General features: G+C 48.9%; 1 protein-coding gene across 3 annotated transcripts in view; it reads left to right on the top strand.

The window, feature by feature from the left end:
- The first annotated feature begins 5,018 nt into the window (after positions 1-5,018).
- The window catches only part of ERN2 (endoplasmic reticulum to nucleus signaling 2), a 24,142-nt gene continuing 13,158 nt past the window's right edge, over positions 5,019-16,002 (top strand). For 2 of the 3 annotated variants that reach the window (XR_001888211.1, XM_017887184.1), the window contains exons 1-8: positions 5,265-5,412; positions 7,488-7,593; positions 7,957-7,990; positions 8,257-8,329; positions 11,784-11,856; positions 12,003-12,110; positions 12,429-12,530; positions 13,676-13,940. Coding sequence is in view for 2 of the 3 variants with exons in the window: in XM_017887184.1 (XP_017742673.1) it covers positions 5,320-5,412; positions 7,488-7,593; positions 7,957-7,990; positions 8,257-8,329; positions 11,784-11,856; positions 12,003-12,110; positions 12,429-12,530; positions 13,676-13,940 (854 nt within the window). In the remaining variant the exon portion in view is untranslated. Of the gene's footprint in view, positions 5,413-7,487; positions 7,594-7,956; positions 7,991-8,256; positions 8,330-11,783; positions 11,857-12,002; positions 12,111-12,428; positions 12,531-13,675; positions 13,941-16,002 lie in introns of all 3 variants that reach the window. The other variant, XM_017887183.1, reaches the window with a different exon arrangement.

Below are 16,002 nucleotides of genomic sequence, written 5' to 3'. Positions count from 1 at the left end.
TTCTTTTTTTTTTTTTTTTTGAGATGGACAGAGGGACTCTCACTCTGTCACCCAGGCTGGAGTGCAGTGGCGCAATCTTGGCTCACTGCAACCTCCGCCTCCCAGGTTCAAGCGATTCTCCCACCTCAGCCTCCCGAGTAGCTGGGATTACAGGCACCCGCCATCATGCTGGCTAATTTTTGTATTTTTATTGAAATGGGTTTTCACCATATTGGACAGGCTGGTCTCAAACTCCTGACCTCAGGTGATCCACCCTCCTCGGCCTCCCAAAGTGCTGGGATTACAGGCGTGAGCCACCTCACGCGGCCTCTCTCTGCCTTTCTGTTCTCTCTCCTCTTTTCTGAGCACGCATGTTCTGTCTCTTTACCTCTGTCTCACTCTTTGTTCCCTCTCTCTCTCTTTCTCTATCTTTCTTTTGAGCATGCATGCTCTCTCTGTCTCTATCTCTATTTTGAGCACACATGTTCTTTCTCTTTACCTCTCTCTCTCTCTCCATACACATATATTTTTTGAGCACATGTGTTCTCTTTCTCTCTCTGTCTCTATTTTGAGCATGCATATTCTACTTTTTTTTTCTTTTTTTTTCCTTTTTTTTTTTTTTTTTTTGAGATGGAGTGTCGCTCTGTCACCCAGGCTGGAGTGCAGTGGTGCAATATCGTCTTACTGCAACCTTTACCTCCCAGGTTCAAGCAATTCTCCTGCCTCAGCCTCCTGAGTAACTGGGACTACAGGGATTACAGGCACCCACCACCACACCTGGCTAATTTTTTTTTTTGTATTTTTAGTAGAGATGGGGTTTCACCATGTTGGCCAGGCTGGTCTGGAACTCCTGACCTCAAGTGATCCACCTGCCTCAGCCTCCCAAAGTGCTGGGTTTATAGGCATGAGCCACCCTGCCCAGCCTCTATCTCTTTTTATCTCTATTTTGGGTGCACATGTTCTTTCCATCTCTCTCTACATATATATTTTTGGGCACATGTGTTCTCTGTGTATGTGTGTCTATTTTCAGCATGCATGTTCTCTGTCTCTATCTCCATCTCTATTCTGAGCACACATGTTCTCTCTCTCACTCTAATTTCAACACATATGTTCTCCATCTCTATGTGAGCATGCATGTTTTCTCTTTATCTCTACCAATCATCTCTCTCGCTCTCTCCCTCCTCCAAGCCACTCTCAGGCACTGAGGCACGTGGTAAACATCCACCCACCCACCTCCATATCACAGTGGACAGTGGGGACCCCTCTAATGGGCCCCTCTGCCCCAACCAGAATGCAGCTTCTCTTCCGGAGTCTTCCTGCTTTCCCAGGCTCTCCCCAGGAAGCAAAATGCAGAGCCCCTCTGCTCTTGGACCCCACAAACCTACATGGGGTCCCGTCCTTGGATGAGGGACTGCAGGCCTGGGTCTCCCTTCCTCGGGGACCGGGAGTAGCTTCTCCCTGTTCTTTCTTATTCTCCTTCCTCTCCAAGTCTAGAAAATCTTTTCCAGCCTCATTTAGTATCTGAAATCTTTTTTTTTTTTTTTTTTTTTTTTGAGACAGTCTCACTCTGTCTCCCAGGCTGGAGTGCAGCTCACTGCAACCTCCGCCTTGAGGGTTCAAGTGATTCTCCTGCCTCAGCCTCCCAAGTAGCTGGGATTATAGGCACGCACTACCACACCCGGCTAATTTTTGTATTTTTAGTAGAGACAAGGTTTCACCATGTTGGCCAGGCTGGTTATTGTCTCAAATCTAGGCTCCTAACCTGAGTTTCCTGAAAACTCAAAAGCTAGAATTTTCATTTATCTTTCTGCTTCTCATCCATTTGCTAAGGTAACAAAATTTAGGGCTGACTTGCTTGAATGGAAGAAGGACTGTCCGGGTAAATGAAACTCTGGAGTGGAAAAAACATGTAAGTATTTCAACATAGGATCCCATCATACATATAGGCACAGGGAGAAGAAACCATTGGCGGAAGTATGATAGAATGTTAACGGGGTGTTGTTTTCAAGTGGTGGACCCATGAATGAACTTTTTAAAAAATTTGTATTTATTATTTTATTTTATTTTATTTTATTTTTTTTGAGATGGAGTGTTGCTCTGTCACCCAGGCTGGAGTGCAATGGCACAATCTCGGCTCACTGCAACCTCTGCCTCCAGGGTTCAAGAAATTATCCTGCCTCAGCCTCCCAAGTAGCTGGGATTACAGGCATGTGCCACCACACCTAGCTAATTTTTGTATTTTTAGTAGAGACAAGGTTTCACCATGTTGGCCAGGCTGGTCTCGAACTCCTGACCTCAAGTGATTTGCTCACCTCAGCCTCCCAAAGTGCTGGGATTACTGGATGAGCCACTGACTGCATCCTGCTGATTATTATTAATATTTTTGAGATAATGTTTGCTCTTTAGCCCATGCTGGAGTGCAGTGGTGCAGTCACAGCTAACTGCAGCCTCCAGCTTCTGGGCTCAAGTGATCCTCCCACCTAAGCCTCCTGAGTAGCCGGGACTACAGGTGTGAGCCACCACACCTGTCCAAATATTTTCTTATTTAAATTTTTCTGAATTTTACAAAGTTTCTAGAATGTATATTACTTTTATCATCACATAAACACACACACACACATAATTTATTCCAGTTCATTTGCAGTTTGTATTTTATGCAAGTCAAATTTTTTGCATGAGAAATGCCTGAATCCAACCATAGTAAACACACTGTACATTTCAAAATAATGCAGAGTGTACAAAATATAGAGCAGAAAGGAGGGTTCGTTCACACACTCAATCGCTTGGGTTAGGTTCTACAGTGGCAAGCAATCACTTTTTTAATAAAGTTAGGACTACTGGGCCAATTTAGGGATATTGGAACAGCTAAGCATGAAAGAGCAGCCAAGTAAACCAAAGACGTCATGATGTACACATTTCTTTGTTTTTGTTTTCTTTGGTTTTTTATTTAATTACTTATTTTGAGACAAAGTCTCACTCTGTTGCCCAGGCTGGAGTGCAATGGCGAGATCATGGCTCACTGCAACCTCCACCTCCTGGGTTCAAGCGATTCTCCTGCCTCAGTCTCCCAAGTAGCTGGAATTATAGGCATGCACCATCATGCCTGGCTAATTTTGGTATTTATAGTAGAGACAGGGTTTCACCATGTTGACCAGGCTGGTCTCAAACTCCTGACCTCAGGTGATCCTCCCACCTCGACCTCCCAAAGTGCTCAGATTACAGGTATGAGCCACCGCGACCAGCCTGTTTTGTTTTTTAGAGACAGGGTCTCACTCTGTTGCCCAGGCTGGAGAGCAGTGGTGCTACCTGCAGCCTGGAACTCCTGGGCTCAAGGGATCCTCCCACCTCAGCCTCCCAAGTAGCTGGGACTACTAGTGCACACCAGCGTGCCTGGCTTATTTTTTATTTTTTGTAGAGACTGAGGTCTTGCTATGTTGCCCAGGCAGGTCTTGAACTCCTGAACCTGGCATGGCTTAGTGTGAAATAACTTTCATAAAAATCCCAACCTGTTCATAGGAAACCCAGCCTAAGACAGTGGTGTAGTTCCTTCAGTGGTCAGCTAGGAGGTCCAAGCTGGATAAGGACGAGGAAAGGGTTGACAGAGTGGGAAAGAGACTGAGGGATGAAGGTACCATGTAGGTCAGGGCACAAGGATAAGGAGAATGAAAGGGTGAAACTGTTGCATGGAGAGGAGGCTGCAATCAGAGAAAGGGATGTTGGAACTAAGTAGTTCTGAGTGTGACAAGGACCCAGGACATAACGTGCAATTGTGGCGTGAGGGGTAAGGTCTCCAAAGAGGTACAGCCACTGAGAGGCTGCAGTGCTGGCTAGGCTGTACCTTGGACGTTGAAGACACCAAGGAGAGTGGCAGGATTTGGGGTGGAGATGAAGGCTAGGGGCCAAGCTACCAAGTTTTCAGTAACTGTGAGGGGATGACCAGGAGGGCCAAGGTGGCAAAGAGGAGGGGGAGAAGGTGGCAGAGCTGGGCTGCATGAGCCTCAAATCAGCAGGGATTTTTTTTTTTTTTTTTTTTTTTTTTTTTTTTTTTTTGCTTGAGGATGAAGGAGACATGAATGAGTCGAAACTTGCAAACAGGGTGGACCTTACCTTCAAGGACCCTGGCAGGCCCTCTCTGAACAAAATTGGAGACGTCTACCGGGAGCACGGCCATTAGAAGGTGCCCTTCCGTGCGGCATTGTCTTACATCTAAGGCATAGGCATCTCTAAGCTCTACGAAGACAGGGGCCTCATCACTCTTGTTCACCAGGCAGGCATACCATAGCTTATAATAAATACATATTTATTGGTTGGGCACCGTGGCTTACACCTGTAATCCCAGTGCTTTGGGAGGCCGAGGTGAGCGGATCAGTTGAGGTCAGGAGTTCAAGACCAGCCTGGCCAAAAGTGGTAAAACCCCATCTCTACTAAAAATACAAAAATTAGCCGGGCATGGTGGCCTGCATTTTTAATCCCAGCTACTCAGGAGGAGAATTGCTAGGACCCAGGAGGCAGAGGTTGCAGTGAGCCGAGATTGTGCCATTGCACTCCAGCCTGGGTGACAAGATCGAAACTCTGTCTCAAAAAATACATACATACATACATACATATTTATTTATTTTATTTTTGGAGACTGGGTCTCTCTGTCCCCCAGGCTGGAGTGCAATGGCACAGTTATAGCTCACTGCAGCCTTGCCTTCCTGGCTCAAGCGATCCTCCCACCTCAGCCTCCCGAGTAGCTGGAACTACAGGTGGACATCACCACACCTGGCCAATTGTTTTTGTAGAGATGGGGTCTCACTATGTTGCTGGTCTCAAACTCCTGGCCTCAAGTGATCCTCCCTCCTAGGCCCCCCAAAGTGCTGGGATTACAGAGGTGAGCCACTTACTTGACCCATAATAAATATTTATTGAACGAATGACTGAATTCACCAGTTAATCTCTATTTCCTGATAGCCCAGCGGGATCCGCTGGTGCAGTGATGAAGAGCGCAGCCTTTGAGATCAGGCTTATCTGTATTGGCACTGTGGCTCTGAGCCTCCGCTTGTACCTGCGGTGCAGTGAGGACTCCAGGAGCTGGTGATGAACCAGCACGGTCCTCGGCACGTAGTAAGTTCTCCACAGGTGGGCTCAGTAAAATCCCTCTCCCGGTAAAGCTCCCCGCGGTGTTTGGTGGGGTGCCTGGGACGCGAGGATGCGGCTGGGAGTGTGATGAGAAGGGCGGGGACCAGGCTGGGGTTGCAGGCCCAGCCAGGGGCGGAGTCTCCTCCGGGTCGGGAGGGGACCGAGCGCTCCCTGGGAGGCACCGAGGGACCTGGCCAGCCGTGCGGCTGCCCAGGCGCTATGGCGAGCGCGGCCAGAGGATCGAGGCCGTGGCCCCGGCTGGAGCTCCAGCTCCAGTTCGCAGCACTGCTGCTCGGGACGCTGAGTCCACAGGTGAGCGCCAGGGACCAATGCCAAGTCCCCAAAGTCAGGTCGCGGGGCGCAGGGGACGGGGTCGCGCTCAGGGCGAGGGCGCGGCGGGGCCACTGGGGCGCCTCACGCCTGGGTGGTCCCAACTCGGCCCCGACCGAGTAAAAGCCTCCTGGGTTTGGGGAGCCGCCAGTTACCCCCAACAAATACCTAGCTGGGGAGATCTGCCAGCGTGGAAAGGCAAGAGTAGGCCGAGCACCCCGCTTCTTCTGCAGGGAGGGGTGTAGTCTCGGGGAGGGGGCACCTGGGCACGAAAACCAGGCCTCTTAAAACTTCTGGGGATCCTGGCTTCCTTTGAAAATATGATTGACTTCAGGGCCCTCTGCTGAGAAATGCGCCTGCACGCCCAGTTTTGCAATTTCAGAGGCTTTACCATGGGGTCCTCTTACCCATGGCTGCACCCCAGGTTCATAATAATAAACCTGGGATAAATAAGCTGGGAGTTTGAGTATCTGCTCCCACGGTGCCAGGAGTAGGAGAGTCTTAAAGAAATGCAGCCAGGAGGCAAAAGTCGCTTGGCCTAAGAATCCAGGTGTCCCGCCTGGAGCCCCCATGGGGCAAAAGCGATCAGGTAGAGTTAGGCACCTCTCATTCCCCGCTTCCACTTCATGGGTCCATCTCATGGTTGCCAGCTAAGAAGCAAGCCCAGTGTGGCCAGATCAGGTGTCTCAGAAAAATTAGAAATGAGAAAAATTTGAAATCTTGTTTTTTTTGTAGAAATTACCCAAATTTTTAAAAAATTGGCAGCTAATTGAAAACAAATTTTTAAGCACTAGATGGTCAAACAAAATTCTTTGGGAGCAACCAATCTGCAGTCTCTTCTCCAGACTGTTCTCCCCCCTGCCATGTGCTGCAGATGACAAAATTGAAGCCCAGAAAGAAAGAGGGGCTAGCAGATAATTTCCTGATCCTCCACTCAACACCAGTGGCTCAGCCCCAAACCCGAGGGTCCCGAAGCAGGATGTGGCCTTTGTAGGGGTGCGGCTGGGCCACCCGGATGTTAGGCCTCCTGCTGGGAGCTCAGCCTCACCCTGTTTGCTCAAGGAGGGGCTGGAGCAGGTGAGTGAGCCCAGGAGCACCAGATGTAAGTACGGGTGGCTCCAGCCCCCCTCCCACGGGCACCCCCCAGCCTTGGGTCAGGGGACCCACAGGAGCCTGGCACCAAAACCAACTGGGCTGGTTTGGGGAGGCAGAAAGGGCCATCCCAAAAGAGGCAGACATTGTGGCAGAGGAAAAAGAGGCCAGGCACAGGAATCAGAGGGATGGCAACTCAAGTCCTTAGTTTTGCCACTTCTTATCTCTGTGGCTTTATGCCAATGACCTAACCAATGACCTAACTTTTCTAAGCCTCAGTCTCCCTCCCCTATAGAATGGGAAAACTAATAATACCCGTCTTAGAATGGGTGCAGTGGCTCGAGCTTTTTGTAATCCCAACATTTTGGGAGGCTGAGGCAAGAGGATCACTTGAGGCCAGGAGTTCCAGACCAGCCTAGACAACATAGCGAGACCCCATCTCTACAAAAAATACAAAAATTAACCAGGTGTGATGACACACACCTGTAGTCCCAACTACTTGGGAGGCTGAGGTGTGAGGATCAGCTGAGCCCAGGGGTTTGAGGCTACAGTGAACTATGATTGTGCCACTTAATTCCAGCCTGGACAATAGAGCAAGACCCTATCTTAAATTAAAACAACAAGAACAATAACAAAAGGAAATGAAACAAACAATGAAGTCATTTTGTAAAGGCCTTTAGTCTTCTTTGGATAACCAGAATGGATTGAGGGAGGGGGTAAGGAATTGGGAATTTAGATACATTGGGAGCCAAAACCTTCCCTCAGAACCCCCCAGCTCCCACTATAACCCCTCTCTAGGGTCAAAGAGATGATGGGTGACACCAGCATGTTCCCCAATCACCCTTCCTCCCCTGCTCTGTCCCCATCTGGGGGAAGGAGGAATCATAGCCAGCCCTGCTTAGGACAGGAGCAAAAGGTGGTCCCAGACCCCTCAGAGAGCTGACTTTGTCTCTACCCCCTTGCAGGTTCATACTCTCAGGCCAGAGAGCCTCCTGCTGGTGTCCACCTTGGATGGAAGTCTCCATGCACTGAGCAAACAGACAGGGGACCTGAAGTGGACTCTGAGGGATGGTGAGCAAGAGATGGTCCCTCCTCCCTCCTTGAACCCATAGATTGGTGAAGGGGGAGTCACTGTGGCATAGAAAATAAGAATATAGGCTCTAGAATCCAATAAGCTGGTATCTATAGGCAGCTTCACTGCTTACCAGCTGTGTGGCCTTGAGAAACTCACTTTACCTCTCTGATCCTCAACATCCTCATCTGTAAAGTGGGGCAAAGGATATGACCCTATCTGACAGAGTTTTTGGGAAGATGGCATTACATTGATGTCAAGTGCTTGACATTACAGTCATGCCATAGCTCAGTGAATATGAGCTGTGCTTTTCAGTGGAGTCTGGAGGGAGCTGCTTATGCTCTGTGTCCCTGTCCCTGCAGATCCCGTCATCCAAGGACCAATGTACGTCACAGAGTAAGTGAACCTGGGGCCTTTTAAGGAGGAGGCAGCTGGGAGATGGGAGACTCATAGTTGTAGAGAGTTTGTGTGTGGGATGGGGATGTGTTGAAAGTAAGGGAAGAGAATTGGCTGTGGATGTGATATGGGGGAGGGTCTTGGAGCCCCAAGGTGTTTCCTATAAGAACAGCTCCTAGTAGCAGAGAAGTTGGAGGGAATTTGGGGCCTTCATGAAACCAGGGGGCAAGCACCCATTGGTCTCCTTGTTCCTCTCTGCTCCACAGAATGGCCTTTCTCTCTGACCCAGCTGATGGCAGCCTGTACATCTTGGGGACTCAAAAACAACAGGGATTAATGGTTTGTATCCCATGGTGTTTGGGAATGGGTGAGGGCCAGGGCTTTCATTAGGTAGAGCACTGAGAGGTGGAGAGGCAGTATGGTCAGTATTTCCTGTCCTGCAGAGGATGTAAGTCAGGACTCAGCACATTGTGAGAAGGCTGTCTGAGGGACCCATTGAAAGGGTGGTAAAGGGAAGTCTGGCTGTGTCTGCAGGGCAATCTGACTGTCAAGCTGGGGGTATTCCAGGGGCTTCTCCAGGACTCTGAGGACTTTAAGGAGAAATGCATATACCAGTTAGCTTTTGCTAAATAAAAACCAACCCAAAACTCAAGAGCTCAAAACTCAAACATCACTTAAATTTATTCAACTCAGAATTTGGTGAGATGACAATTTAGACTGGGCTCAGCACAGTGGTTCTTCTGCTGGTCTTGACTGAACTTGTTCATGCATGTGTGGTCAGCTGCTAGTCAGATGGATGGCTCTGTTTCTGAAAGTTGGTAGTTGGTTGACTTTTGGCAGGGGTGGCTGGGTCATGTGTCTCTTATCCCTAGCAGGCAAACCTAGGCTTATTGACATGGTATCAACAAGGGACCCCAAAGCAGCAATACATAAGCACTTTTCAAGCTTCTGTTTGTGTCACATTTACTAATGGCTCATCAGGCAAAGCAGGTCACATAGCCAAGCTGAGAATCCAGTGGTGAAAAAACAGATCCCATCTCTTTATGAAAGGAGCTGAAAACTCACCTTGTGAAGGGACACAGACACAGACATGAATACAAGATGAAAAGCAATCTGTGGCCATTTTTTGCAATCTTCCACATCAGGACTCTGAATGGGGTGGAATGTGCTTTGTCAGAATTCCTTTTTTTTAATTTAAACAAATTTTTTAAAGACAGGGTCTCATTATGTGTTCAGGCTGGAGTGCAGCGGTACGATCACAAGGCTCACTGCAGCCTCGAACTCCTGGCCTCAAGCGATCCTTGCACCTCAGTATCCTGAGTAGCTGGGACTACAGGTGCACACCACCACACCCAGTTCTTTGTCAGAATTCTAACCATGTCAGGGGAAGCCTGCCAGAAAAGTCTTAAGTATATGATTTAGGAAGGTGAGCTGGGCGCGGTGGCTCAAGCCTGTAATCCCAGCACTTTGGGAGGCCAAGACGGGCAGATCACGAGGTCAGGAGATCAAGACCATCCTGGCTAACACGGTGAAACCCCGTCTCTACTGAAAAATACAAAAAACTAGCCGAGCGTGGTGTCAGACACCTGTAGTCGTTCCTCGGAGGCTGAGGGGCGAGGAATTGCGTAAACGCCGGGAGGCTGGAGCTTGCAGTGAGGCTGAGATCCGGCACGCACTCCAGCCTGGGCGACAAGCAAGACTCGTTCTCAAAAATAAAAAAATAAAAAATAAAAATAATAAATAAATAAATAAAATAAAATAAAAAATAAATAAAATGATTTAGGAAGGTGAAGTGATAAGAAATTTTAGTGTGTGAATCAGGCAAGGTCTCAGCTGCAAACCATGGCATACTCAAATAGAATAGTTTGAGGACATTTTGTTAAACGTGTGAGCAGAGTATAGGAAACCACAAGGGATAGTGCAGTATATTAGTTCATTCTTTCATTGCTATACTAAAAAAATTACCTGAGACTGGGTAATTTATAAGAAAGGAGGTTTCATTGACTCGTGGTTCTACAGGCTGTACAGGAAGTGTAGTAGCTTCTGCTTCTGGAGAGACCTCAGGAAATTTACAATCATGGCAGAAGGCATGAAGGGGAAGTAGGCATGTCTTACATGCCCAGAGCAGGAGCAAGAGAGAGAAAGGGAGGAGGTGCCACCCACTTTTAAACAACCAGATCTTGTGAGAACTCTATTACAAGAACAGCACCGGCTGGGCACGGTGGCTTAAGCCTGTAATCCCAGCACTTTGGGAGGCCGAGGTAGGGAGATCACCTGAGGCTAGGAGTTTGAAACCAGCCTGGCCAACATGGTGAAACCCTGTCTCTACCAAAAAATACAAAAATTAGCCAGGTATGGTGGCACATGCCTGCAGTCCCAACTGCTTGGGAGGCTGAGGCAGAAGAATCGCTTGAACCTGGGAGGCAGAGGTTGCAGTGAGCCAAGATCACACCACTGCACTCCAGCCTGGATGACAGAGTGATACCCTGTCTCCAAAAAAAAAGAACAGCACCAAATGGAGAAATCTGTCCCCATGATCCAATTACCTCCCACCAGGCCCCACCTCTAACATTGGAGGGATTGCAATTCAACAAGTGATTTTTGTGGGGACACAAATCCAAAGAATATCCTGCAGTATCCTTTGGTTTGTGACAGTGGGGTGACATTATCAGCCCTAATTCTAGAGGCTGGGGAGGGAGCAGCTACCACAGCCTGGAGCTGGAGAGAGCTGTCCCAAGAGCACCACCTGATGGGACCTCAGGGCTTCAGTGGAAGGACACAGCCAGCCCGTGAGGACTCTGTGGCAGGGACACCAGGGCATACTCTGATCTCACCCTGTCCCTATTATTCAAACCCAGCAGGAAGCCAGAGCACATGGTGCCCACAGACATAACCCAGACAAGTCCAGCTTTGGGGAGAAAGCAGAGTAGAGAAAGGGTGAAGGATGGAGCTTCACTCCTAGCCAGCATCAGGCCATGGTCTCCTTTATTCTAGAACAACTCCTTCACTTCTCTGAGTCTCTCATGGCTGTTGACAGTTTTGAAGTGTCAGTTGTTTTGGTTTTTTTGTAATTAAACTCCCCACTAGATGTGTGTGAGGTTTGTTTGTTTGTTTGTTTGTTTGTTTCATTTTATTTTGTTTAGAGACAGAGTCTCACCCTATCTCCTAGGCTGGAGTGCAGTGGCACAATCATAGCTCACTGTAGCCTTGAACTCTTGGGCTTAAGCAATCCTCCCACCTCAGCCACACAAATAGCTGGGATGATAGGCACAAGTCACCATGCTCAGCAAATTTTTTTTATTTTTTATTTTTTGTTTTTTTTCTGTAGAGACGAGGTCTCACCGTGTTGCCCACACTGGTCTTGAATTCCTGGGCTCAAGCAATCCTCCTGCCTCAGCCTCCCAATGTGCTGGGAGTACAAGCATGAGCCACCATGCCCACCCCAGTGCACGTTTTTGAGAAGGAGGTCAGGTCAGGCCAGGAGCAAGTGGCTCACGTGGTACCTTGACACCGGGTATGGGAATTTCTGCATTTCCTCAAGAGACTGTGCATCACAATGATTCAGTATGCTGGCTCTGGAGCCTGACTGCCTAGGTTCAAGCCCAGGCTCTGTCATTTAGTAGCTGTGTGACAGTAGCCAAGTTACATGACCTCTCCAAACCCCAGTTTCCTTACCTAAAAAGTGGAAAAGATAGTAATACCTGTTATTTGGTTGCTATGGAAATAGGCTCACTTGCACAGTGAACACTGTGTGTTTCTGCTCTTACTCCTTCCTGGAAATTTTCCCTCCTAGAAACTGCCATTCACCATCCCTGAGCTGGTTCATGCCTCTCCCTGCCGCAGCTCTGATGGGGTCTTCTACACAGGTGAGCATCTCTCCAGCCTCTGGGGTCCAGTTTCAGCCAACAGAGGCAGGGATCTAAGTCATGACGGGCTAATTAGGCACAAGAGTGGTGGGACCACACCTCTCTCCATGCCAGCTTGAGAGCTAACACACTTTCCACCTCCACAGGCCGGAAGCAGGATGCCTGGTTTGTGGTGGACCCTGAGTCAGGGGAGACCCAGATGACACTGACCACAGCGGGTCCCTCCACCCCCCGCCTCTACATCGGCCGAACACGTGAGTCAGGCCCCAGCTGTTCCTCAAGCTCTGGGCAGCCTCCCCTTTTGCTCTGCTGAGATCTGGCTTTGGCTAACCAAGTTGAATTCAGGACAGTCTGTTAGTCATCAACAAACATTCTACAGAGCACTGAACTAGGAGCCAGGGATAGAGCTGTAAACAAGACAGCTCCAGTCTCTGCCACTGTGATGTTCATAGGCTTCCAGGTCTCTAGGCTGTGTGCTCAGGAAACCCCCACTCCTACAAGATAAATGGCCCCTGGGGTTGGAGGGAGCATCACATGGACGTTCCTGGTAATCTTGCTTCTGGGATCCCCAGAGTATACGGTCACCATGCATGACCCAAGAGCCCCAGCCCTGCGCTGGAACACCACCTACCGCCGCTACTCAGCGCCGCTCATGGATGGCTCACCTGGGAAATGTGAGTTCCATCTTTCTCTGGCCCCATCTTGGAGCAAGGTCCCCAACCCAGGGAACCCTGAACAGCATCCATGACCAATTCCCAGCCACATTTTGACCCACTTGACCTCCCCAGGGACCCCATATACTAAATGGCACACCCCGATGGCTGACCCCAAATGACTCCCTCAACACCCAGACTGACCCTTCTGAACCCTGGCCCGTCCCTCAACCTCCTAACTCTTCTATACTCCAAGTGGCCCCAATCAGGTAACCCTGGATGACTTCCCACATGCAGAGTGACCCCAAACAGCCCCTGAGCAATCTCTGTGTGTCCTAACTGACCCCTATATGTAACCCCTGAAAGCTGACCCTAAGTAGCCTCTTCCATAGACTGACTCCCTAGGTGACCCTGACCACTCCCCACCATTTTTTGTGAGATGGGATCTCACTCTGTCGTCACCCAGGCTGGAGTGCAGTAGTGTGATCATAGCTTACCACAGCCTCCAACTCCTGGGCTCAAGTGATCCTCTATCCTCAGCCTCCTGAATAGCTGGGACTGCAGGTGTGTACCACCAAGCCTGGCTCATCTTTTTTGTAGAGATGGGGTCTTGCTATGTTGCCCAGGCTGATCTCAAACTCCTGGGTACTGGGATTACAAGCATAGGCCACCACTCCTGGCCCACCCTCTTGATATTATGACTGATACCCAACTGCCTGAGTGACCTTACAGGTGCCCCAAAGGCCCCCCCCAAGCCCTGATTCCATCATTCTGCATGAGACCCAACCCTGGTCACCTCAGCAGAGGTGAGATCACCTACGCACCCCAGCTGACCCCTCTCACACTCTAAGTGACTCCCAAGTGATACACATGCCTCCAGGCCACCCTGATTGATCCATCCTAGATGACCATCTGTTGACCATGGGCAATACCCCACCATCCTAAGTGACCCAAACTGACTCCCACACATCTGAGTCACCTTTGAATGACCCTGACTGTTTGTCTCATTTTCAAAGTGACCCCATAAACTCCAACAAACCTTCTCATGTCCTGATAACCCTCCATGTGATCTCCACACACCAGAGTGACCCCCTCACCCAGAGGGCACCCTTGGACCCTCTTAGGAGAGCTTCCAACCACATCTCCCCAGCCACCTTTCTCGGCAGACATGAGCCACCTGGCGTCCTGTGGGATGGGCCTGCTGCTCACTGTGGACCCAGGAAGTGGGGCAGTGCTGTGGACACAAGACCTGGGCGTGCCTGTGATGGGTGTCTACACCTGGCACCAGGACGGCCTGCGCCAGCTGCCGCATCTCACCCTGGCTCGAGACACTCTGCATTTCCTCGCCCTCCGCTGGGGCCACATTCGACTGCCTGCCTCAGGCCCCCAGGACACAGCCACCCTCTTCTCTGCCTTGGATACCCAGCTGCTGTAGGTGTTCATGCCTGGGGCCTAGGGAGGGAGCCGTCTGGGGTGTTGCAGGCTGGGTCTGATGGCCAGGCGAGATGTTCAGCTGTTACACACCAGTACAGCTGAACCAGGGGTCAAAACATTTCAAATTGGTTACTTACCTAGCTGGTGTCCTGTGCTGCCCTCCAAGCGTCCCCAGGACCCCCTGGGTAGCCCCCACTGTTCAGCACCTCATAGGGTAAGATCTGGCCTAGGAGGGTGTACTAGTCTGTTTCATGCTGCTGATAAAGACATACCCAAGACTGGGCAATTTACAAAATAAAGAGGCTTAATTGGACTTACAGTTCCATGTGGCTGGGGAAGCCTCACAACCATGGCAGAAAGCAAGGAGGAGCAAGTCACGTCTTACGTGGATGGTGGCAGGCAAAGAGAGGAGCTTATGCAGGGAAATTCTCCCTTATAAAACCATCAGATCTTGTGAGACTTATTCACTATACGAGAACAGCATGGGAAAGCCTTCATGATTCAATTACCTCCCACCGGGTCCCTCCCACAACACATGGAAATTCAAGATGAGATTTTGGTGGGGACACAGCCAGACCATATCAGAGGGGGACTCCAGGTCTTAACCTGTTCTGGTTGGTAGGTGCTGTGCCTTATCGATTGTTAAATACTTTAAATAACAACCTTATTGCATCTAACACCTTAGTATCCCCATCTTGAGAAACCAGTAGACAGTTTGGGAAAATCAGGGATCATCCATTCATTTCAATTCATTCTGCAAATATTAATTGAGCACTTACTGTGTGCCAGTCTCACTAGAGTCTGGGAGTACAATAGCAAATAACCCAATCATTGTTCCTGCCTACAGGAACCTGAGTCTAATGGGAGTGACAGATATGTAAAGGGACTATTGCAACCTGACATGCAACCGAGTCTAATGGGAGAGACAGATATGTAAAGGGACTATTGCAACCTGATATGATAAAGGATGAGATAAGAGTAGTATAAGATGCCATGGGAATGTATAGGAAGAGTATCCACATCAAGACTGGGGACAACAGGCAGTCATGGATAGCTTCCTGGAGGAAGGAACATCTAAATTGAAACTTAAAAAATGAATAGGAAATGAGAGAGATGAGAGAGCATAGAACTCAGGGAACAGGAAAAAATTAAATAAGACTGAAATACTGACCTAAGAAAGGAGTAGGGTCTGAGATTATAAGCTAAGAAGAGATCTTGTAGGATCATTTAAAGGGCTTGGACATTTTCTCCTAAAGTTAAAAAGTCACTGAAGAGTTTTAAGGAAGGAAGTGATTTGATAATATTTTCATTTTAGAAAGAATATCTTAGAGTGGTATATGGAAAGAAATGGACCATTCATGGAATATTGATTTGTTCAGGAAAGAAATGAAGATACTTTATCCTAGAGCAGAAACTCTAGAGAGGAAAAGAAGTGGAGTGTGAGATATGTTAGAAGGAAGAACCAGTGAAAATTTGGTGATTAGGGAGTTGCAAGGAGTCAAAGATCATGCTCAGGTTTCTAGAAGCATGTGGGTGCTGTCATTTTCAAAGGGAGGGAACACTAGAGGAGGTGGGGGAGAAGAAGGAGGAAGAGGTGAAGAATGATGTAATGAGTTTATATTTAGAAAATTGAGCTCAGCAGGGCGCGGTGGCTCACGCCTGTAATCCAGCACTTTGGGAGACTGAGGCGGGCGGATTACGAGGTCAGGAGATCAGACCATCCTGGCTAACACGGTGAAACCCCATCTCTACTAAAAATACAAAAAATTAGCCAGGCATGGTGGCGGGTGCCTGTAGTTGCAGCTACTCAGGAGGCTGAGGCAGGAGAATGGTGTGAACCTGGGAGATGGAGCTTGCAGTGAGCTGAGATCACGCCACTGCACTCCAGTCTGGGCAACAGAGCAGGACTCCATCTCGAAAAGAAAAGAAAAAAAGAAAAGAAAAGAAAAGAGAAAAGAAAAGAAAGGAAGAAAGAGAGAGAAAAGAAAGAAAGAAGGAAGGAAGGAAGGAAGGAAGGAAGGAAGGAAGGAGGAAAGAAAGAAAAAGAAAGAAAGAAAGA

This window comes from Rhinopithecus bieti, unplaced genomic scaffold, assembly GCF_001698545.2.
Source record: "Rhinopithecus bieti isolate Rb0 unplaced genomic scaffold, ASM169854v2 scaffold_13348, whole genome shotgun sequence".
Lineage (NCBI taxonomy): Eukaryota > Metazoa > Chordata > Mammalia > Primates > Cercopithecidae > Rhinopithecus > Rhinopithecus bieti.
This window is presented reverse-complemented; position numbering and strand designations above follow the sequence as displayed.